This window comes from Melanotaenia boesemani, chromosome 9, assembly GCF_017639745.1.
Source record: "Melanotaenia boesemani isolate fMelBoe1 chromosome 9, fMelBoe1.pri, whole genome shotgun sequence".
Taxonomy (NCBI): Eukaryota; Metazoa; Chordata; class Actinopteri; order Atheriniformes; family Melanotaeniidae; genus Melanotaenia; species Melanotaenia boesemani.
Genome location: NC_055690.1, coordinates 9926780 through 9951027, shown reverse-complemented (window position 1 = coordinate 9951027; position 24248 = coordinate 9926780). Strand labels below are relative to the sequence as shown.

The 24248-nt window shown below is 39.4% G+C and overlaps 1 protein-coding gene across 5 annotated transcripts in view; it reads left to right on the top strand.

Moving 5' to 3' along the window:
* Nucleotides 1–24248, top strand: part of LOC121645573 (spectrin beta chain, non-erythrocytic 1-like) — a 101093-nt gene that overhangs the window by 38440 nt on the left and 38405 nt on the right. For 4 of the 5 annotated variants that reach the window (XM_041994071.1, XM_041994069.1, XM_041994070.1 and 1 more), the window contains 10 exons: nt 922–1290; nt 1404–1618; nt 1708–1845; nt 7057–7297; nt 7706–7864; nt 7960–8090; nt 8207–8432; nt 11023–11225; nt 13016–13106; nt 21693–21839. In XM_041994071.1, the coding sequence (XP_041850005.1) occupies nt 922–1290; nt 1404–1618; nt 1708–1845; nt 7057–7297; nt 7706–7864; nt 7960–8090; nt 8207–8432; nt 11023–11225; nt 13016–13106; nt 21693–21839 (1920 nt within the window). Of the gene's footprint in view, nt 1–921; nt 1291–1403; nt 1619–1707; nt 1846–7056; nt 7298–7705; nt 7865–7959; nt 8091–8206; nt 8433–11022; nt 11226–13015; nt 13107–20776; nt 21041–21692; nt 21840–24248 lie in introns of those variants that run through there. The other variant, XM_041994073.1, reaches the window with a different exon arrangement.

Here is a 24248-nt window from a genome sequence, read left to right as displayed (position 1 = left end):
GCTGCTCCTTTTTTAATGTTACATTTAAATGCCTGATTTATGATTCATGAATTATATAATGTTATATTTTTGCACTTTGACACTGTATTTAACTTCCATCTGTATTATTATTATTATTATCCTCTTTGAGAGTTTGTATTTTCATTTGCTCAAAATAAATAAATAAATAAAATAAATTAATTAATTAATAAAAATTGAACCAGGATCAACCTTAGTAGTTTTCTGCACTTTTTAAACTGTGGGATTTAAATTCAAAGCCTAAGTCCTAAGTCTTTCGACTCTACTACCATTTGACTTTTCCAATCAAACAAATGCTGCTAATAATGCTTCCATCAAATCAATCGTCAGCATAGAGTAATATTTGCTAGTTTCATTTTATCTCCCTAAATCTTTTGTGATTTTCTGTCAGTGTGGCAAATATGCAGAACTCATATTTGAAGGCTGTTTCCTCCATTCCATCGTTGCACCAGCTGAAAACTTTGTTGTGAGTGTAAAGCGTTTCAGACTCGCCTTTTGAGGGCTGAATGGTCCACTCGCTCTCCACACTATGTGGTTTGAGACAACACTTAATATTGCAGAACCCCTGACAAAAACGTGCAAATGGAGGGCTAGTGTACAGGGTAATGTGTAAGGGGCGGTTTGGGATTGAGTCCATGTGTGCAGATGAATAGGAAGTGAAAAGAACAGACCAGGGAACGGAATAAACTTACAAAATAAAACAGGAAACTAGACAGGACAGAGACAATAAAAACTAAAGCAAAAACCCACAGATCATGACAGAAATGTCATTCAGTTCACACGCGTACCTGTCTTTTCAATAAAGAGTTGATTGATATTATTATTTAAAACTTTCTTTCTTTTATCTAATTTTACTATATCTCACACCTTCACTGAAGTTTTGACCTGTTTTCTTCCTTCCAGAACACCATGAAACGAGGGAAGCAGATTCTTAGTGAGAAGAGCTTTGGCACAGCAGGGATCCAGGAGCACATAATGGCAGTTAAAGGGGAGTGGAAGAGGCTGGAGGACCAGGCCGCGCAGCATCTTGGCCACCTGCAGGAGGCACTCAACTTCTTCCAGTTCTCCACAGAAACAGATGATGTGGCCGCCTGGCTGCAGGACGCTTACCGCCTGGTCTCCAGTGAAGACTTCGGTCACGATGAGTACTCCACTCAGTCCCTTCTGAAAAAACATAAAGGAGTTACTGAGGCCATCGACAAACATCGTCTTCATGTGGTGGCGCTGCGCAAGCACGTGGTGGCGCTGCCGTTGCGATACCGTGAACAGGAGGTGGGTGGAGGCCGGAAAGTTTAAAAGTCAAAGGGAACTTTTCTGCCACTAAAGGATTTCTTTGACTGATTAAAATCTTGTCCTTGATCTCTGTCCTGTCCTTTTGTCTGCAGGAGGTGCAGGTGCGTATGGGAGAGGTGGAGCAGCTGTACACAGAAGTTGCTGAAGTTGCAGTGCTAAGACAGCAGTGGCTTCACGATGCGCTTGCTGTCTACCGAATGTTCAGCGAGGTCAATGCATGTGAGCTGTGGATTGATGAGAAAGAACAGTGGCTGGACAAGATGGAGATCCCTGAAAAGCTGGAGGATGTGGAGGTGGTAGCGCACAGGTGGGCAGGAGGGAAGAAGACCAGTTTAGCCAAGGAGTTAAAAAGCTCTGTTTGTCCCTTCATACAATAACCCACACTGCCCCTTGTAGGTTTGAGAGCCTGGACCAGGAGATGAACAGCCTGATGGGACGGATCCTGGATGTTAATCTGATAGTCCAGCAGCTCCTGGATGGAGCTCATCCGTCTTCTACTGAAGTCAGGGGCTGTCAGGACCACCTCAACTCCAGGTACTGAAAGAATGCTGCTCAGTCACATTCAAATACAGGACAAAACTGGAATATTGAATTAAACATTTGAACACTGTTGCTCATCCAGTATTGGCAGTATTTCCATGCAAGGCGAGGTTTACATTCTCTGTATTGCACGTTTTTACACATTCAGCTTTAATTAAAGTCTGAGATTAGAGTAAAACATTTAGAAAGATTCAGGAGTAAAATACAATTTAATAAAGGTGAAATAAACAAGACATAAAGTTTCAGCAAAGTTCAGGTCATTCATTCGATTTATATATCACTTCGTCCAGTTACGGGTCGGGGGGAAGCTGGAGCCTATTCCAGCCATTAACAGGCAAAAGGCCGGGTACACCCTGGACAGGTCACCAGTACATTGCAGGGCCAACACAGAGAGACAAATAACTACTCACCTTCACTTCTAGCGAGAATTTAGAGGGACCAGTTAACCTAACATGCATGTCTTTGGATGGTGTGAAGAAGCCAGAGTACGCTGAGAGAATCCATGCATACAGGGGGAGAACATGCAAACTGTTCGAACCTTCCCCCAGTCGAGGCTCAAACCAGCAGCCTTCTTGCTGTAAGGATGCGGCGCTAACCACCACACCACTGTGCAGCCCATTTGCAATTCAATACTTATTTTTCTACGTGCAGTTACTAACAACCTCCATTGCTAATAATAATGTCAGCAAAAAGCTACACATTACTACTAACTCTTTACATATAGCCTTTCAGCCTCAGGCCTCGGCACATTTGTTTTTCATATATAGAATGTGTGTGTGATTCCAGACGAGTGATTCGCTGGTCAGGCTGTGCGGTTCCATGTCCATCATTGGTTGGATGGTCATGCTGTTCCTCCTGTCATCTGCCAGCTGGACTGTACAGCCTGGTGTTCTCCAATCGCTGTGGCTGGTTTTAAACCCTGTTTTAATATTACTTTCCCCTTTTCCCTGACTGAGCTGGATTAATAATACTAATGGGGTCTCATCCAGGACTCATACGTTATCCCATGATTGATAGTTAGGTAAAGTTGGTTAATTGTGTTTAGATTTGTGTTGGGCTTTTGCAGTTGTTCCTCAATAGTTGTTTTGGTTATTGGGCATATTGTTATTTGATTTTGAGCAAAGCATCTCTTTTGATCGGCTGGACCAATGCCATGAAAATTTATTTGCTCAGAGTGTTGGCCACGCTCTGTATCTCTTACTCCAATCAACTTGTGAAGAAGGAGCTGAAGGGCTGGAATATTCTTGCTGTGTATGCAAACCTGCACGTCAACATTCTGCACTGTCTGTATATACTTGCTGCTGAACAACAGCAGCAGGATGCAGCCAAAATGCTAGATACTGGAGGTCACTGTTGGACTCTGAAATAGTGAAAAGGCCAATCTGTTGGTCACCTTGTACTAGGGCTGGGCGATTAATCGATTAAATCGATAAATCGAATTTTGCATTTCTGGAGATTTATTTTTATGAAAATCGGGATTTTTTTCCATAGTTAGTTAGCAGCAGACTTAGCCCTCCCTCTACACCAGAACGGTGTTTGTCTGACAGATTTTCAGTAAAGTGACCGTCACTCACTCCTGGGATTTAGCTGTGCGTATAACTGCAGTGAGAAATGCTGCTCTCTACGAGATGCAGAAGTCATCTTTAGCCCACAAACTCTAGTTAAGAGACGACCTTTTATCAGGGGAATTATTTCTGCAGTGGATCCTGTATGATAAGGATCCAGATGGAAAGAGATCACGGATGCATTGTGTCACAAATTCCTATGTAAGATATGAAGTCGTTTATATGATGGAAAAGCTATGACATTATATGCATTATTTTTGCTGGCATTCATCTATATAAACAAGTAAATGTTTTTAATAAGTTTATGTTTGTAAAAGAAAAGAAAAAAAATCTATTAAAATCGGAAATCGGATTTGGTTATAAAAAATCGGAGATTTTATTTTTAGGCCATATCGCCCAGCCCAACCTTGTACAGTATTTATAGGACATTTTTATAAATAACAGTTTACCAATCTGTTGCTAACTGTTAATGCACAAGTGTGCAACAAGAAGGAAAAATCCTAAAGATGCCAGTAGCTGTGGACATCTGAGAGGCTCTCTTCAAAACTATCTGCCATTGTGTTTACCTCTGACCTTTGGTCATGCTCTTCTTCCCATGAGCGTCTGCAGTGGCCAAGTCAGTATTGTGACTCAAGCATGAAACACATTACCTCTCATCAACACGAGAAGCCATGATACATACACAGCATGATACGTGTTACCAACTGCCTTAAGGATCTGAATATGAGTAAGTTAGTGGAGTTAAAACATACTGCGTCTCCCTCACTCCCTCAGGTTGATGTTTGTAAAGTCTCTGCTATGTTGTCATTGCATGGCCCATTTACCGAATATGTGGCCAGACATGAGTCTGTGGAATGAGAGGTGGATGATGAGGGGGTTGGTGGGATTTTGACTCCTTTCACGCTTCCATGATTTGATCTAATTCGGCTGATGGTGGCTCCACCAGGTCTAAATGCTACTTGTTTGGCTGTAACGAGAGCTATTCAAGCTATTCAAGCTATTCACCGCTGTCTCGAATTGATGTCAGCAGGCCTGTTACAGAGCTGAGCAGCTACAGGGATTGATGAACAGTAGGCTTAACCAGCATGAGGAGGGAGGGGCACCCAGACTATCCAGCCAATCACAAAGAGGGAATAATCACACACATAATTTGAACACAAAAGTGTCTTGCCCAAGGACGCTTCAACATGTAGTCAGTGGAAGCCTGGAATCAATCCGCCTACCTTCCGGTTGGAAGACGACTGCGCTTCCTCCTGAGCTACAGCCACCCCATAGCTAGAGGGATGTGTAATTATTTATAGGAATTCAAAGTAAATAAATTCTTTCTTTCTTTCTTTCTTTATTCATTTTTGTCCTGTGTCATTTTAAGCATCATCTTAGTAAGATGTCAAACTTGTGCCTCAATTTTCATTTTGTTAAAATATGTGTGTCTGCAACAGCCCCTCTTTTTCCTACCGACAAGGTAGAACGTCATAATATACAGGCATTTTTAGTAAATAAGTAAAAAAACAGTCATTCATTGACTGTAGTTATGTCTGGCAACAGTGTCTTGTGACCTTGGCACATGCAATCAGTCTCAGGGTGACCATATGTGCTGCCTTCCTCCCTCAAGACAAGGCCAGCTGAGAGCGCTTGTGCTAAAATATCAAACAAACACTTGGAATACTCATGAAAACTGTAGAACCTTACATGCATGTTAAAATGCATGTTGGTAAATATATACACTAATTAGTGCATATTGTCCAGATTAATCTAATGTTGAGGCTCTTTCTTTAGATCGCTCCCAGTTTAATCCCCATCTTTTAAATGTTTTATATCGATTTCCTATATACTTTTGTTCCCATTTTTATAATTACAATTATTTTTAAAAAGTTGAAAAAAAAAGGATTAGTGCTTGTATTCACAAGAGTAATGCAGAATTATATCATTTAACAATATTCTGTCAATTGTAAAAATTTTACAATCAGCGATGGATCTGCGACACAACTCGGTGCTCATTCTGCCTCCTAGCATCTCTGCCATTACCTCATTACAGTCACAAGGATCTTTGTGTGTGTTTGTATGGGTGAGTGTGGGTCTCTTGGCGGAAAAGGTCTGTGCTGAGACCTGCTGGTCTGGAGCAGATTCAGGAGAACATATTGTATGACGATATGCGGAACAGATGAGGTCTGAAAACAGAACAGAAAGCCAGCGACTGTCTCATATTACAGTCATTTGTCATAAGAGGTCATTTCACAAAAATGTCTAATAAACCTAAGTTTGTCTTCACACAGTCAGGATTATAATGATGTTAGTGTGTTTACCTTTAAATTATGTCTGCTTTTCTTTTAATGCGGCTTTTTAACTTTAAGGTGACCCAGGATGTTGATCGTTGCTGTTTTTCAGAGGAATCTGTGTCCATTCTAGTTGATTTAAGCAGTAGGAGACAGATGTGGACTGCAGGCAGGCCAGTCAAACACACACTTTGTGTGTAAGAAGCCATGCTGTTCAAAATGTGTACAGAATGAGGTCTATCATTGTCCTGCTGAAATAACCACAGACCTCCCAAGAAAAGACATCACCTTGATGGAAGTCACTTTTGCATCAGTGGTACCTTCAATCATCTGAGGTCAACCACACAAGGGGCACTAATGCTCCCCCATACCATCCCAGCTTCCTGTGATAACAGCTTTTGGTACATAGAAACAGATGTCTTTCTGTCCATCTGAGATTAGCTTGGCACTGTTTCTGTCCAGAGTTGATATATGGCTTCTTTCTTGGGTAATACAGTCTCAGGTTCCACATAGGAATGCAGCAGTGGGCTGTGCTGAAGGAAAATGGTTTTCCAAAGACCTCCTGAGCCCATGCGACTATACTGATCATGATGTCATAATGGTTTTTCCTGCAGTGCTGGAAGGTCACGAACATCCAACAGTGATTTCTGTATGTGATCTTTACACACTGAAATTTCCCATATTCCGTCAACCTTTTAAGAATATTATGCTCTCTCAGTCTGTCATTTATTTTTTTAACTTATTCATATTTATCTGACTGAATTTGGTACAAAGTAGCAAACCACAACCCATCTTTGCTTGGAAGGACAAAACCTTTGGTAGATGCTCTTTTTATACCCAGTCCTCCTGACACCCTCACCTTTCACCAGTCAAGGGACAATGAACAGAACAATGTAGCTGTATATTCAAAAAATTCTTTGTTCTTTCTCCGCATTTCTCCCACCTTTTTTGGTTTGTTTGTTTAGTTTTATTTTCCTTCATTAATAGCTGCCATCAAATGTTACATTTTATATTTTTAAATACAACGAATTGGTCACTGAAGACACTGAAAAAGGTTTCTTTGGACTTATTCATGTTTAATGTTAATTTCTTAATTATTTAAGAAATTGTAGATTTAAATTTTTCATTGTGTTTCTATGTCTCTTACAATAAATCTGGCCAGCAGTTGAATCCTTTCATATTTGACATCTCTGCTGCATTTTCTTCTACAGCTTCCAACTGTACCTTTTCAAACACTGAAAAAAAGAAAACTTAATACTTGGTTACTATACTAGGTTGTCATCCAAATTGACTTTGGAATGGAAGTTTTACTTCTAAAGCAAATCACCCTTCTAATTTTATTCTGTTTTAATGGCACTCTGCTCCAGGTGGAACAGTATTGTAGAGCTGGTAGAACAGAAGAAAGATCAGCTCGACTCCATGTTACGCCTGCAGAATTACCTTCTGGAGTGTGCTGAGATCAAGTCCCAGATCCAGGACAAGAGAAAAGCCATTGATGCCACTCAGTACATGGGCAGTGATTTGGGAGGAGTCCTTGCTCTGCAGAGACGCCTCTCTACCATGGAGGGAGCCCTATCTGTCCTGGAGCCCAAACTCCTTCATCTACAGGTACAGTATGGGCTCAATATTAAGTCATAAAGATTTTCCATTGTAAAAAAATCTTTTGTTACAAACATGCAAACCCTTTTCTGCACATTTGCTAACTTGAATTTTTCAGGCAGATTGTTTTTACAGGGTGACAAACTTGATTTACAGATGCAAACTCTGAAATTTTGTGCAAACATTCATTTACAACTGCAAAATCTTTGTAACTTAATATTGAGTCCATAGTACATAACAGAAACAGTCACTTTATTGGGTTCACCTTTTTTTCTAATCATTGAGATGGTAAAGATCTTATAAATATTCCCTGAAAGTAACCCCGTGGTTATTTTTACACAAAACATTTGCACATTTGAGAAACCACTGTGTTATGGGTTTGAATAGTCAGAATTTTATTTGTGTTTGTTGATGTAGGAGGAGGCAGAGCATCTGGCCACCGCTCATCCAGGCCAGGCCATGGAGATTCTTGTGCCTTTTGATGGTATTAGCGTCGAGTGGGAGGAGCTGAAGCGAACCCTGCAGGGATGTGAAGACTCACTGATGGTAGCAAGCAGGCTGCAGAGCTTCATACAGGTATACATCAAACTTGCCAGCCTCAAGTTTCTACTCTTTAAAAAAGCAATGGAATTGATCAAATGTAGCTCATGTTCATCTCTTTGTGTTTTCAGGACCTTGACTCGTTCCTCACCTGGCTGGTCCAGACCCAGACAGCAGCTGCTTCAGATCAGCTGCCCAACGATCTGGAAGAGGCAGAGAAACTCATCAACAAACACGCTGCTCTTAAGGAAGAGATTGGACGGTAGGTGCCTGACTATCAACAATTCTCTTTTAGTATGTTTTATCTATTGCCTTTACATAAAAACGCATCCATTTTCCAGAGAATAACAATTCCTGTCTCTGATGTGGCTGATACAGATATGAAGAGGACTATGAGCGCCTACAAGCCATGAACGAGCTGCTGGAGTCCGAGGAGGCTCCTCTCCCTCAGGCCGCCCTGCAGCAGTGGCTCCAGAAGCTGGATGTCGGCTGGAACAAGCTCCTGGAGATGTGGGAAAGCAGGAGGGAAGTTCTGGTGCAGGCTCACATTTTTCATCTGTTCCTACGAGACGTCAAACAGGCAGAATCTTTTCTCAACAACCAGGTAAAACACAAAAATACATGTAATTTTACATAACAACATGTAACGCCGGAGTAATAGGAAAGAAAAACCTCTAGTTTATTTCGCTGGCTAGCTTGGTACCCATGTGAGGCAGAGTGGGCACCACATAATAAAGAGTTCAGTTTTTTCTGACTGGCTGCTATTCAGCGCAGTCAGCTACAGGAGGACTTATGATGCATCCGAAGCGACAATAAAAAAGTTCCACAACAATCTCGTCACACATAGTAAAGCCATAAAACACTTTAGAGAACAACATTATAGTGATGCTAAAGGATAAGACATGTTCTAAAGACAGATGGGTGGAGATAGCCAGCCACATATATGCTTATATGACACCTGTTGCTCACTGCATTTCAGATTTATGTAAACTTGACAGTTATGTTCTGTGTAGGTCAAATCAAATCAAATCAAATTTTATTTATAAAGCGCTTTTCATGCAAAGGCAACACAAAGTGCTTTACATAGTATAAATGAATGCATATTAAAATGAAAAAAGAAAATCACAGAACAAAAACAATAAGCCATTTACACACCCAGTTATGTGACAGATTAAACACCTCCCACCCACTCCCCCTCACCCATCCACACACACACACACACACACACACAAACTCCTAATATCTGTCTCTGGCTTGGCGCTGCTGTGAGGAAACGGCATTTTTGGGGACCCATTCACACCAGGAGCCAGTCAAGTCATGTTTGCAGAGGGCAGACCAAGCAGGCTTGACTCCCAGAGTTTAGGATCCCCATAAAGAAACACTGGAGTTAAAAATGTTAAAACAGTTAAAACAACGATAAAATAGGGAAACAGTTAAGAAGCTACATCAACAGTCTCTGCAGCCCTGAGGCTCTCTGGCAGGCTGTTCCACAGTTGAGGACCAAAATGATGAAACGAGGTTGATTGATTGATGATTAAAACAACGATAAAATAGGGAAACAGTTAAGAAGCTATAATAAAATATAATAAAATAAAATAGATAAATGAGACAGATAAGATAAGATAAGGTGAGATAAATAACAGAAAATGAATAAAATCAAATCAGAAGGCTAAACTAAAAAGGAAGGTCTTGAGCCTCTTCTTAAAAACATCAACAGTCTCTGCAGCCCTGAGGCTCTCTGGCAGGCTGTTCCACAGCTGAGGACCAAAATGATGAAACGAGGCCTCACCGTGTGTTTTAGATCTAACTTTGGGAATAGTTAAAAGGCCGGTACCAGAGGACCTCAGGGTCCGCGAGGGCTCATAATTTGAAAACATGTCAGATAATTAAGAAGGCCCAAGACCATTACGACATTTATAAACAAGTAAGAGAACCTTAAAATCAATCCTGAAGCGCACGGGGAGCCAATGCAGCGATTTTAAAACCGGTGTAATGTGTTCCTGCCCCCTGGTCCTCGTCAGAACTCGTGCTGCCGAGTTTTGCAGTAACTGTAAACTAGAAATAGACTTTTTGGGAAGACCAGAGAGCAGGGCATTACAATAATCTAGCCATCTAGGTCCATGTCATTGGTATCCTTCTGGTCTAATTCAGCCTCTGCTGGGAAACAATTGTAGCTGTCAAAATTTTGTACAATCCAGTTTTTTGTAAAGTAGTATCTCAACCTCACATAAAATAGGTAAAGACAACTAAAATGGATAATCATCACATCTGTTAAAAGTCATAATAATGAACAGATGATGCCTTGCGACTGCTGAAAGAAGAACAAACTCTCTTCAGTTAATAACAAAGTTTATTCAAAAAGACAAAATGTAATTTTCAAACTGATTAAATTCACAAAACTGCACTGCCACCATCCAACAATATGTTTAATTAAGGTTCGTGTGAAAAAGTAAATAATGTCAACTTTAACTCAAAACATTTTTACAGTGTGGGCTGGATGCTTGGTTATAGATCTGTTGAAAAAAAGCGGTGAAGGAGGATGCAATGCTGAAGCTTCTTGTAATTCCAGTTTTACAGTTTGGCTTTATGAAGTGCAGGAGGAAGACATTTTGTGAGCCTTTTGAAGCTATAGTATGTTTTAATATGTATGTTTTAGTATTTTTTGATACTATTAAGTTTATGTAAGTTGTTGTGATAGTTTTATTTTTCAAATCTACTAATTTCCATCTCTAGAGACATTTTTGCATCATGAAGTGCTGGTCAGCAGTCCATCCTGGCTTTGTGGCCTGTATGTAATCTGCGATGATGGTACCGTTGTGTTTTCTAATCTGTCTGTCACAGGCAGAGCTGACACTGTCTCCTGTGTGTCTTGGACAGGGCATGTCTCTTGGTTTGTTAATAGATCTTTTTCTGGGACCTGCTGCCCTTGTTAGCCTGAAAAGATCAGTTTTGTGAGAGTAGAATTTTTTTTAAAAAGTGTCAAAAAAAACGTTGAGGTAGCTGCAAAGTTTGATTTATGTCCTTCCTGTCCATATTTGCAGAGAGATTCTTGACCCTGTATTCCAAGAATCACTTTTTTTTATCGCTTCTTATATTTTCTGTGTATTGTGTGAGCTTCACATTATTTTCTCCTTGTATCGGATTATCATTTGAAGCAGAAAAGTCACCTCCAGACTCGCATCTTCATGTTACAGGAATCCGCCCTTGCTCATGTGGAGCTGCCCACCACGGTGGAAACAGTTGAAGCAGCCATTAAGAAACACAAAGACTTCACCACCACTATGGAGCTGAACCTGCATAGGATCAAAGCTGTGATAGAGGCAGGAGAAAGTCTGATCAGCCAAAACAACATCTACTCTGAACGCATCAGGGAACGCATCGACAACCTTGCCAATAGGTATGAGAAACACGAGCATGTTTTTAAACCTTAACAACTAATCTATCATTTTTTATATATAAAGTTTCTGAGACCTATTGCATCACTTTATGGTAAAGACTTTGCTTAAAACTCAAATACGGGTACCTCTTGCACTACAATATTTGCAATGTTTCATAGTGATAAGCAACACACATATGCAAATTATTTTTCTATCTGATTTTTTCAAATTTTGTTAAAGGCCCAATAAAGACCTCATATTGAAAAAGATAGAAATTTCTGCCCATTATTTTTTTGGTCAGGTATTAAGAGGATAGTGCTTGGTAAAAAGCAGCAGTAATTATAAATCCCCATCTTACAACTGCATGTATTTACAAGAAGTAGATTTCAAATATACAATCAAATTCTTTAAGTATTGTTTTTTTTTTCCTTTATTCAGAATCAGAATATTTACTGTCATTGTTGCAATGCAGTATTGTACACTTGTGAAATATAAGTGCAGTTCACTAAGTGTCAATAAGAAAATAGAAACAAATAAAATAATATAAAATAAAATAAAATACAAATAAAACACAAGTTGAAAAAAAGACATCTATATATGAATATATGCACACATCTCAAAGGGGTGTTGGCTAGTTTACTTGCACTGCCACATTGGCTGTAAATATGAAATTGTGCAGTAAGTTGAGTTTAGAAATGGGTATGTATATAAATAAGTATGTGTACACACATATTATATATATATATATATATATATATATGTATATATATATATATGTGTGTGTGTGTGTGTGCAAATATACAGCAATACTCACAGGTTGAAGGCCTATTGTCTTAAAGATCATACAGGATGTAAGATCCTGTAAGGATAGGCTGGTATTATTAAATATCAGACCTATTTATTTAAGGTGAGACTACTCCAAATGTTGTAGACTTCTTGCAGTTATTCCAGTGTCCCAGCCATGGGCTAATTATTAAGCTTATAAATCAAAGCAGCTGTCCAAACTCAATATTATAGCAAGAATGAAAAAGAAATGAAAAGAAATAAATAGCAGTGAGCGTTAAAGATAAGTATGAAAGAAACAAAAGACAGAGAGGAGATCCCAATCAGAAGTGACACCTGACCATGAAATCTGTGTGATGGCTGAGGTGGTGACGCGTTCTCTGTGCATAGGGATGTGGGGGAGGAGCAGCCATATGGTTTCTGTATCAAATTAGCATGAATTAACACTCTGGGTGTTTATTTTTCCCTCACAGAAAAAGTGAAACACAATCTATTAAATTTTTTTAATGAGTAGTCAGTTTTTTGTTTTTTTTTTTTTTGTTTTTTTTTTACCATTTAATACATATTTTAATTTTTTGTTTTGAAAAAAAGTCATATTTGTTTTTTTTATATAAATTTTTTTTTTTGTCCAGTGTATTTATAATAAAATTAATTTGTATATTTGTAACATATTTTTGCAAGTGAAATTCCAAAATACTCAAGCTTAATGTCTTCAGTAAACAAACAAACAAGCAATAAAGCTGAGGGATAATGTTGTGCTTTTACTGATGAAAGCATTACATAATCTTTACATTTGCTCAAACAAGTCTTACTACTAGTCTACTGCTGCCTGAGAACAAGTTCTTTACCAGCTGAGTCCTTGTTCATTTGCAACAAATTGTTGTTTTGAGGCCAAATTTAGTCAGGAAAACAACATTCACTTGTATGAAATCTAATCAAGGTAAATATCTAACCAAAGATACACGCCTCATGGTAAACTGTAGATACTGTAACTTATAACTAAATCACAATTTTCTTCCTCTCTCAGGGGAAACCAGAACCGGGAGCTGGCCCAGCAGTGGCTGGAAAAACTGAATGACCAGTGGGAACTTCAGAGGTTTCATCAGGACTGTCATGAGGTAGGAAGCTGATGCAAAGAAAGGCTTGGATTTAACAACTTAATTAGCTTAAAAGCAATAAGACAGAAAGTTAAAGATTTTTTAAAATTTTCTCCTTTTTGCTTCTCTAGCCAACTAGTATGTATGCAGCGGTGAGAAATTTGATTTATTTAATTTTTCAAGGTTTTTGGTCAGAAAGTTTTTTACTCTTGAGTAGAGAAACAAAGTGATTAGTAATATCGGCAAAGGCCCATTTCTGCTCAACGCAAGGAAGAAGACGGATGAAATTGTCCTTACATCTGCATATCCATCTTCTGCATCGGTTGTTTATTATGTATGTAATTTGATCCGCTTTTAGGGAGTTAACAGGCTTAGCACAGAAGACAGAACAATACCTGCAGAAATCGCATGGGGAGTGCTAAGCAGAATGGCTGACATGTGACCAGTGAAAGAAACAAACCAGAGAAGAAGAAGAGGATCAGGAAGAAAACAAAAAAACAGAAGAATGAAGACGAGGACAGCAACTGTAGAAATCGTGCAAGCTTTTGAAGAAAGAGTGTTTCAGGGCGTGTTGGGTTGTTGGAAACAACTTTATACTGGTGTATTATTGCTGCCAAACGGTGTCTGAAACTGACGTCGGCTTGCGGGAGTGAACTCTGAACTTAGCACTGCCCACTAGTGGAGGAATTGACTTAACAAGCATGGCAAAGCAAAAGACGCATGGAAGTATGAGGATGGCGATGTATGACAACGTTTGAAATGGACAACCTAAGGGAGCATAAATGGGCCTTGAAGGTAAAACTAAAGGCCTATTTATGCTCTACCCCAATGACAGATACAGAGTATTTCATGTCTTCTGCATCCTTTACGTGTGTGACCCGGTCATGAAGGATGAGACAGGACAGAAAATATTCTTTTGTGGGTCTTTTACAGTGTTAACTTAATAGGTTGGAGTTAGAACTTAGAATGCCTTTTTAGCAGCTTCACAGGCACATGTTGGGCTACTGACCCAAAACAAGCTGTAGCTATAATAAACTTGTCACTAGCTCAGCCTAATATATCTGAAAGAGCAATAGACAAGTGCATTTGCTCAGTAATAAATAACAACCTTATTTAATGCGTAGTAAACCCAGTCAATATAGACAACAACAGCCTGCGTGCTAGGACCATAGACTGTATAAAAGATGGACGGAGCCTCCATGACGTCACCCGTAGGTTTCTGAAGAGCAAAAGTGAATCTTGTTGGGCGGTTCCTTGGCAGCGTCACGCATGTTGTCATTGATGAAAAATCTAAATATAGGCAAAAAGGTGAAGCTGAGAGGGGGACTGTGAAGGTGGGGGTGAATGAATGACACCCATCACACTCTGAGCTGCCTGTAGCTAAGAGCTTAACTGAGCTAACTCACAGCTAACGGTAGCTAATGAGCTAAAGGAGGTAGGCGGGCTAAAGCTAAAGCGCGCTGTTAACCGGTTAAAAACTGCTTTTGTGCTGCACTCTCCCTCCTGTCGCGGATATTGGATACCTGTCAATCAAAAGGACACACCCCAATTATGCCGAATTTCAAGATTAAATAACATCCAAACAGATGAGTTAGAAAATTCACCTCCCTCACAGTTGTCATGAAGGTAAACTTGATGTGTTAATCCTAAAAAGTTTTTTTGTACCAGGCTTCAAACATGTTTATTTCCACTGTGCAGTTGGTCTTTTTAACATGGGAGTCTATGGAGACTGACTCTGTTTTGGAGCCAGCCCCTAGCGGATGAGGGTTGAATTGCAATTTTTTGCACTTCCGCAAAGGCTTCACATTTTACCGGCCGAGGTTGCCGCTTGGCTAGGACACACACACACTCACAGGATTCAACACAGCAAGATATCTCCCCTGCCAACTAACTCTTCAGTGTTGCTTACAGCGTGGTCAGCCCTTACACACACATTACACGTTTCAGCAATCTTGCATTTAAACAGCCACACATACATCTGCAGTCAATAGTTTTCCAGTGCTCCTACTCGCAACACGCAGGTGTGTGACGGAAACCTACGTGCTTGCATGCTCTAACCTGGAGCTGCTCTTAAAGGGGCAGCGTCACCAAAACACCCCAGACACAGTTATCACAATGCCAGCTTTACAAACAGATCTTATGTGAACAGGTAAACAGTTAAAACATACTAAACTCTGTTTCCCACTGACAGTTGTTTAATTTTAGTTCACTTGGTTCCACGTGTGTAATTTGGTCCATTTTTTGGGGCCCTTGTAGATGCGTGGCCTGATGGAGCAAATGAGCAGTACCACTGGAAACCATGGAGGCATTGTTGAGCAGTATAGCTGATATGCAACCCATGAAGGAAACAAAGAAGAAGTAGTGATGTATTTGATGGCTGGACAGATCGCTGCTGTCTACTGCGCTGCTTATTTTTATGTCTCCTTTTGTGAATGTACATTATCATCATCTTCTCCACTGCTGCTATGTTTGCTGTTGTCTGAAACTATCGTTGGAACTCAGAGGTGAACTCTGCATCTGGTGGATGTATTGCCTAACAATCATACTAACATAAGGGATGCATAAAAGCATGAGGGCATTGATATTTGAAACGGACATATCTATTTACATAAAGGGAGCATAAATGGGCTTTAAGGGTGGATTTACACTAGAATAGTTAAAAGGAGTTGGTTCATTTGGGTGGAGAATTCCAAAAAAATGTTGCACCTTCCTTTGGTTTAGTTTGCTTTCACATTGCACTTTACTGAAGTGGACAAACCAGGTGGACAACATCAAGCAATTACAACAACTGCTTGTTAGGGGGCGATATTCCCCAAAACATCCACTGACCAAGAACAAAGAAGAAGGAAATCCAGCTTTGGCCAGGACCAAAAACGGCTGGTTCACCACAAATAATTAATTGACCAACAATAAATTTATACAGTTTGTGTTTTTACTTTAGAGTTCAAACCTAATGCAGTTTTCACCATAATCTGTCAAGTATGAGCAGTGGAAGAGAGAGTGAATTATCTGACGTGTTGCACTACGACGTGTTTACAACACTTCCTCTCTTTGGTTCAGTTGATGATTTGTTTGCTTTCACACTACAAGTGAACCGAAACCTCCAGTTTTCAAGCAGATCAGAGGTCTTTGGTCCACACCAGAGTGCAAATGAGTGTTCACACTACTCTAAACAAACCAGAACATCTGTGGAAATGGACCGTGTTTTGTTTATAGTGGACCAAACAGTGCCAGTGTGGATGAACTCACAGGTGTTTAGTTTGGCTGGAAATGTGATAAATGTTAAGACAAACTAAATCTAGTAACAATGCAGAGATGCATTTCAAGAAAAACTTAATAATGTTTCTACTTCTAATTTCTGCTCTTTGTAATCAAAGCTAGGCTGTACTAGTATGCAAGAAAAAGTAAAACTGGATTTTGTAGTTAACTGTTTTTATCATAATATATTTTCTATGTCTGCTATGTGTCCAGGATGTGGCACACAGCTCACCTCTGCTCTGCCCTGCAGCTTTTGCTCTCTCAGCTTGCAGAGTCATTGACTTCTCTGGGCTAAAACCATGTTTAGTTTCAGAAACTTTCTCTCTTTGGCTCTCTTGAATAATTCAGCAGCACAGTTCCTCATCACTAATTAAAAGGAGAAAGAGTGTATCTCACTGTATACACGAGAGTGTGTGCATGTGTACGTGAGTTTGCATCAAGCTGAATGTATCTGCCTTTCTTTTTGTATGTGGCGTGCAGGTGAGAGAAAATACATGCATGAGGAGTCTTTCATTGTTTATGTGTGTGTTTGTATATAATTGTGTGTGTTGCATAGTGGGTGTGTGACACTGCGTCAGTTTTCTGGAACCTGAGCTCTCAGCTGCCAGGGTGTGTTCTTCTGTTCAAGCAAGACTGCACTCTTGTGTCTCATACTATTCACTGCTGCTCTCTATCCACAAACATATCAACACTCAGTTCAGTTAAAACAGATGTTTTCGTTGTCAGCCAAAATAATATCTACAATTTATTATATACTCCATGGTCTAGTGTAAGGGACGTCTTGTGGCTTAATTTTTTGTCTTGAATTAGTTTCTATTTTGCTCAATAGATATCAAAACAAAGTTATCAATCAAGTGACGTGAGAGTGGGTGTGTATGTGTGCCCAAAATCAAGCTATTTCAGTTGAGAATGCATTAGTGCAAGAGGTGCTTCAAGATGGCAACAGCATTTATGTTGAAATTAAACTGTTTTTAGATATATTTTCTAAATGTGCCCAAAAATATTGTAGCTGGGGTTTTTGTTTGTTTGTATGTTATTTATTTAAGAATATGGACCAGGCATATTAATGTATGTTTTTTAAGTAAATATGCAAGATTATAGCCAATGGCTAATTTCCATCTTGGTTCCTAGGCAGGTAGATGAACAGCAAAATACAATAACATAATACAATGACAACATACAGTATAATAATACAATATCGGAACAGAAATGTAACACGAGACATGGACAACAGCATTTATTTACATCAAATGGTTGCACATTAAAAATTAAGAAGAAAGTGACTATATGTTGTTCAGCCATACTCTATACATGCAGATTGAAATTGCCATTCTTATATATTGAAACTTGCAAAGACTTTGTAAGGACTTTGATAACAATGAAATCTGAAACCCTCTAAAATCTAGAAGTAAAAGCTATATTTTCATTTGATTTTGAAGAAAATGTTTTTAAATTATTGTGAAAATTCACTGGAGCAAATAAACTAGTCTGCATTGTCCTGCCAGCAGGTGGCTGTATAGGCTGAATCACAATAATAATATGAATAATATAATAATATAAAAATAATATGTTTGCCATGAATAATATAAATATGTTGTTGCTGTTAAACTGCAAAAAAAAAAAAAAAAAAAAAAAAAAACTTTGAGGAAGAAGACAAACAAAAATTCCAGACTGGGCCACATTCAAGAGACAAATTGAGCTTTTACTCTAAAAACATATATATACACGTATGTGTGTGAATATGTGTGTGTGTCTTAAACAGGTTAAAAAGCACCCCGATAAGGTGTTTAACCTGTTTTTGCTAGATGGAGGAAGTTTTCTCAAATTTAGTTGTTTCCATTTATGTTTTCTTCTTCAAAATCTCAAAATAAATATAAAAACCTTGACTTACTGGAGTTTTTTGTCACAGGAGTTGTCTGGGGACATTGCAGGAGCACTGTTCACAAGACAACAGCCCCAAGCTCTTTGTGGAAATTCTCAAATAAATGTTTTATTGTATATATATTCATTTATACAGAATAATGATATAAAAACATGTCCTACTAATTCATGCAAAATGCATTTTTTTGTCAATTTGCCTTCATTAAATGTCGAACACATCAGACAAAAAAAGACCAAAAAGACTGATGTGAAACTGCAGGACCAGCATACAAAATATAATGTATATCACATGCACATTCATAACTAAATTCTTTTCTTGTTTTGCTTTTTTTGTCTGGTTGTTCTTTGTCTTTACTAAAGCTGCCTCAGAAAGTTAATAAATTAATATATCAGTCAACCATAAAGAAGCTACAGCAAATGGTGCCTTGAATGTTGTAAAAAGGACAAGGCCATTTTATTTAACTTTTTCACAAAAACTTGTTTCTACTTCTGAGTGAAATGATTTTCATTAAACTCGATTCCAGAAGCAAATAATATTTATAAAGAAATGTTTAATTATCATTAAGCTGAACATGAGATTAAGTTTTATGACATAAAAAAGATTTTCAGATTATTATTTTTTTGTTTTAACTCCGGTTGTAAATCGGTTGGTTCTGGTACCTGAGGTAGATTTTATGTCTGGTGATGGTGGTGGTTTATTTTGACATGAGACAACGGTTTGAGTGTGTTTTGTGTTCCTGATTCATTGTGTGGTTAGCAAGTCAGATTCTGATCTTGCTCTTTTATGTAATAAAGAATAGTTTTGATATTTTTCATTGCTTTAGTGTTGGATCAATAACGTTTCTCACCTAACATGTTTTTTATTTATTTATTTATTTTTAACCTAACACATATTGTCCAATTGTAACTTCTAGGAATCTCTGTGGGCTTGGGCATCTCTCTCTAAGCCTGATGAATGTCAGACTCAGCAGATCTGGTCTTTTCAAAGTCTTTTTAAAAGGCAATACTTTCAGAAATTTACAGTTACAGCAAATATTAGATATTTTCAGAGGATTAACATTATAAAACCAGAGGGTACTTGGCCACTAAAGTGAGATGGAGTTGTTTAAAAATGTTTTGATTTGAGTCCTCTTTGAAATGGGCGCCTGTCAGACAAGCAAGAGGGACAATGAGGGAAAAGTGCCATTTCTGGATGAGAAGAGAAATAATGGGAAGGCTGAATACAGTCAGTGATTAGATAAATTAATAAGAGTGGGCTTTAGGAAGATAGGATTGTTAAAAAAAAAAAAAAAACAGGCTTAGTCTCATTGCTGACCCACAGTCATTTGGCTTAATACTGGCAGAACATGCCTTATAAGTGACATGGGCAGTTGAACTTAAAGGTTATGGATATAATTTTACTTGTTGTGAAGAAAAACCTGAAATAAAACAATCTTATTTTTTTTGTTTGTTTTCAGGACAAAAGCGAGCTAAAAAGTGAACTAGGTTTGGGGACAAAGCAGATTCTCCTCTTATGTCCTCCACATCACCATTCATTCTCATTCACCCAGCCACGCGTGACTAGCTCCGCCTCCTCTCCCCTCATTCAATTCATTTCCAGTCTCGAGGGGGTGGCATCGAGGCTGCGAACCTCCATGACCGAAGTAGTCATGAGACCTGGGCTGTATGTGTGCAATCTTTACGTGTGACTGTGCACGCTCGCATGTCTGCTTTTGAATGTGTGTGAGTTATGTTTACGCATCTTGGCTAGTGCTTCATATGAAATCCTGCCCTGATCTATAAAAGGAAAAAAATCTGTCAAACTGCACATATATCCTGCTCTTCTATCCAGTTTGCCTCTTCTCACTTTTAACTGTCTTCCCCTTCAGTGTCCAAACCTCTGCTTCTTCTCTCTCTCTTTTCTCTCTGCTTCACCACTGCAGCAGCGTCAGGCGAGCTGGAGACAGAGTATTGCTGCCGGTACTGCTGCAGAGAGGAAGAGAGCGGGAGGGGAGTGATAAAACAAAAGCAGATGTAGAGTTTTCAGCTTGGCTTTTTAGAAGAAGAAAGCTTTTAGAAAAGGGAAAGGAAATCATTGCTTTTGAAATCTTTCATCTCCTCAGATTCTTCCATCCTCCTGCTTTGACACCATTTACAGCTGACCTCCCCCTCCACCCTCCTCAGCTCAGCATCATTAGCCAAGACCGGTGAGCCTGGAGGCGTTGACTACATCCCCTGCCCCCCAAAATCCCAGTCCAAGAGGCTTTTGCTCCTCCTTCCTCTCATCTTCCTCCCCCTCTCCATCCCTGCTCCAATCAGCTGGGCAGCCTGTTCAGTCACTCACCCGCCTGTTCGTTGAAGGTGTGGGGCAGGGGAGGGAAGCTGTGTACCGGCTGGGCTGCTTGCCATTTTATTGTTTTGGGGAGGAGGTTTTTTTCTTCCTCTTCTCTCAGTCTTCTCTCCCTCACACTCGTCACTGATCCACCCCCGCCCCTCCTTCCTCTCCTGGTTTAGCTTACAGTGAATTCTCAGCAACACAGCAAGGAAGGAAAGGGGAGAAAGACTAGCGTAGCCTCACTGTGAAGTCTCTTCCCTCCAATATTGTTGTTATTTACCCTTCTGCCTGGCATTTTCCTTTCGCCTTTGCATCCTTGGCTCCCCTGCGGCTCTCCAAAAGTCGTCTTTTTTTTTTTTCTTTCTTCTTCTAATTTCCTCTTCATCCGGCTATGCGGTGAAGAGCATCTTTGCATGTGTGTGACAGCAGATAAGCGAGGATGCGGACATCAGCGGCAGCCTGCAGCTGCCACAACCCCGCAGGCACCCGTTAAATGCAGCCGGTAAACGAGTTGTTCACTTCACATTTTGGATTAGGAGAAGGGGAATGGAAGTGCTGGTGGAGATATTGCATGCAGGCACGAGGATGTTGCTGACCTGAATATTTTGGTGGTGCTCATAGCGCAGGCGTGAGATGTTTTGGTTTGTGCTTGCTTCACTGAGGTGATCAGCGTGGAAAATATGCAGAATTTACTCTCTGATGGCGAGTGGAGGTGTGTTTGTGTCGGGAATTGCTTGGTGTGTAGGTGTGTGTTTTGAGGTAGTGGATGCTGTATGTTGTGTTGCACATGTGAATTCCTGCCACCATGCTTGTTGGTACACGTGTGTCGGTCTACATGTGTCTGTTGTGCGTCATTAACCATTAGTATCTGTGTGTTTGACCTTGTATTTCCCACTGTTGTTTGGTTGATTTAGATGGATTAGATATTAAACTCTTGTGTTTTAGTTTTTACACACTTTTTAATGATTATAGTGTAAATGTACATATTTCCAATGCAACCAATGCATATGTTTATGTGCAAGTCTGTTTTGGTGTATTCAAATCTTTCAGGATCACATTCTGGAACACCAACACCCCACAGCAACAGCTATATACAGTATTTGTCCAACATTAACAGCTCTCTTTCTCTTTCACTCTGTGCTTTTCTCATCCAGCTGGGGGACTGGGTGTATGAGAAGATGCTAATGGCGAGGGACAGCAGCCGAGACGAGACCCAAAAGCTTCACAAGAAATGGCTGAAGCACCAGGCTTTCATGGCCGAGCTGGCCCAGAATAAGGAATGGCTGGACAAGATTGAAAAGGTGAGTGCTGCAGGAAGTTCAGATAAAAGCAGTTTTGCTGCCTTGCAGATACATTTCTCTGGCTTGGAGGTTTCCTGGGTCATTCTGCTTTTCAAGTGAGTTCTCTGAATCTGTAGCACATTGAAAGAAGATGAGAGTTAACTCTGGACATCAGAGCAGTCGTTGGTAATTGTATAATCAAGTGTGTGATTTTTTGATAGGAGTTGAGAATGAGTAATATTACATTTTATCAACGAGTTTTATATTTGGACTTTGTGTAATAATATGACAGTTCAGAGTAAACAGAACATGTATATATATATATATATATATATATATATATATGTGTATGTGTGCGTGTGTATTGTCATTTAGCATTATTCTTTACCAGCTCAAGTATAAAAGTGAATATTTTCATTATCCGCTGCAGCTTCTCATTGAAAGACTGAAAGCAGAAGAAATGCAAAGATGTTTGTGCTCATGTTGACATAAATATGTTTGATGCCAGCTAGCTAACTGTGCTCTAAATAAAATAACATAGATATAATTACAATCTTTGACATTGATTGGTTGACATACAACTCCAGTAGATGCACCTCCCTGTGTTTTAGCATTTTGCAGCACTTGGAGGCATAACCGGAAATGTGGGCTACTTTTGGTTGTGTTGGTGCTTTAGCTTTGCTGTGCCGTGGATAAAGCTGCTTCAAGATGGATTAATGAAACTAAGTGCTATATAATGTCTGAGATCTAACCTGTGCTTCTTTGCTATTTATATTTTTAGGTACTTCATCAACTTTATTAAAACTGTAAATCCTGAGTTACTGTTCAGCCACTCAGTTTTGAACTGGGCACAGCGTCTTCTCTGAGGACTGAGCATTAGGTTTTTGGAGGACTGCATGTCTATCCATCTATAGTGCAAAAATGGGCATCTGCAGGGGCTGAGTGTACCATAGACAGTAACTCAGTGAAGGTATATACTGCACTAAAAGCTTTGCAGTGTGAATTGTATTTTTAAGCTATATATGCAACAGCTTTTGCAAAGGTTCTGAACTCCCTAAAACACAATGAAGCCAGTTGCAAGGGCAGAAAGTATAAGGGCAGCCTTTTAAATGGAGGAAGGACCACTGTGACCCTCACTGCTGCTCAACAACCTGATTTGATCTGTTTTATATGAAGCGGATTTGTCTAAAGCTGCAGGCAGCACATATTGGTTAGACAGTGTTTCCTCATCTAGGTTGCATAAGTCTATCTGTGGGCAGTTTCATTCATACCAATGAGTGGATGCTGTGCCATGATTCTGGATGTGTAAAATCATCACTGGTCAGCAGAAATGTAGTTCAATGCCATATTTCATTAGTATTATAGGATATATCAAAATATAACTCTTAGTTGTGGTGAGTGTGTGGCTTGAGAGGATCAGAGAACGTGAATGACACTTTCTCACATTATAAGATTACTGTTGCTTTTCATGCTAGCGATGGATGCCTGCTTGTATGCCCTGATGATTTGTCTTGCCTGAAATTCCCAGAGGCCTTTTTTAAATGTTGCATATTACAGAGTCCACGTGTTCCTCGCAGAATGAATAAGTGATTGCTTATATACATAAAACAAAATGTGATTTCAGACAAGAGACAGAATTGATGTCTTGGGGGGGGGTTTCTCTGGTTGACATCATCATAAGGCTAGGGGAGGCTAATTGACATTAAAGCTAAATTTAATTTTTATTAAATTTTATGAATTTATGATAAAGTGAATCTGCATCAGCAGATCATGTCATGTAGATGGCTGTATTCAGCAGCCATACAGGGCAGATATTGTATGTGCTGACTTGTCAGAGTAACAGTGAGAGGTTGTTGAGTTTTGACAGGACACATTGGACCCGTATGGACTGAGAATCACACAGATGACTATTTTGTTGGCAGGTTGCAGTTCTGTCTGAATGTGTGTATGGTATAAACAAATGCTGGTTGTACATCTGCTCTGAGGAAAACCAAAAAGCAATTCAGTTTCTACTGAAGCAACAGCCCACTGACGCTATATTATAGTCTTAAATGTTCAACTCTTGTTAATCCACACACTACTACATCCAGCCATACTGTGCTTTAGTAACTCTGTCAGCTGCAGTCTCATACTGGGCAGGACTGGAAGTAAAATTCACTGATGAAAGCAAGAAAATCTTATTCAACATAATGTGCAGTACAAAGAAGCAACTCTTTACATGATAAGGCTGTAGCAAAAGTTATTATTGAGTGATTAGTTGTACAGCAAGTTACCTTTCTCTCTCTCAAGGTTGGTTTCCCAGATCTTGTACTGAACTGGGACAAAGGATGTTTAAGTATTGTAAGTTGCATCCTGAACTTCTAACCCCTGATATTGATTTGATATTCATATTTTATCATTATAATCTTGTTCCATATTTTTTTTAGCTTG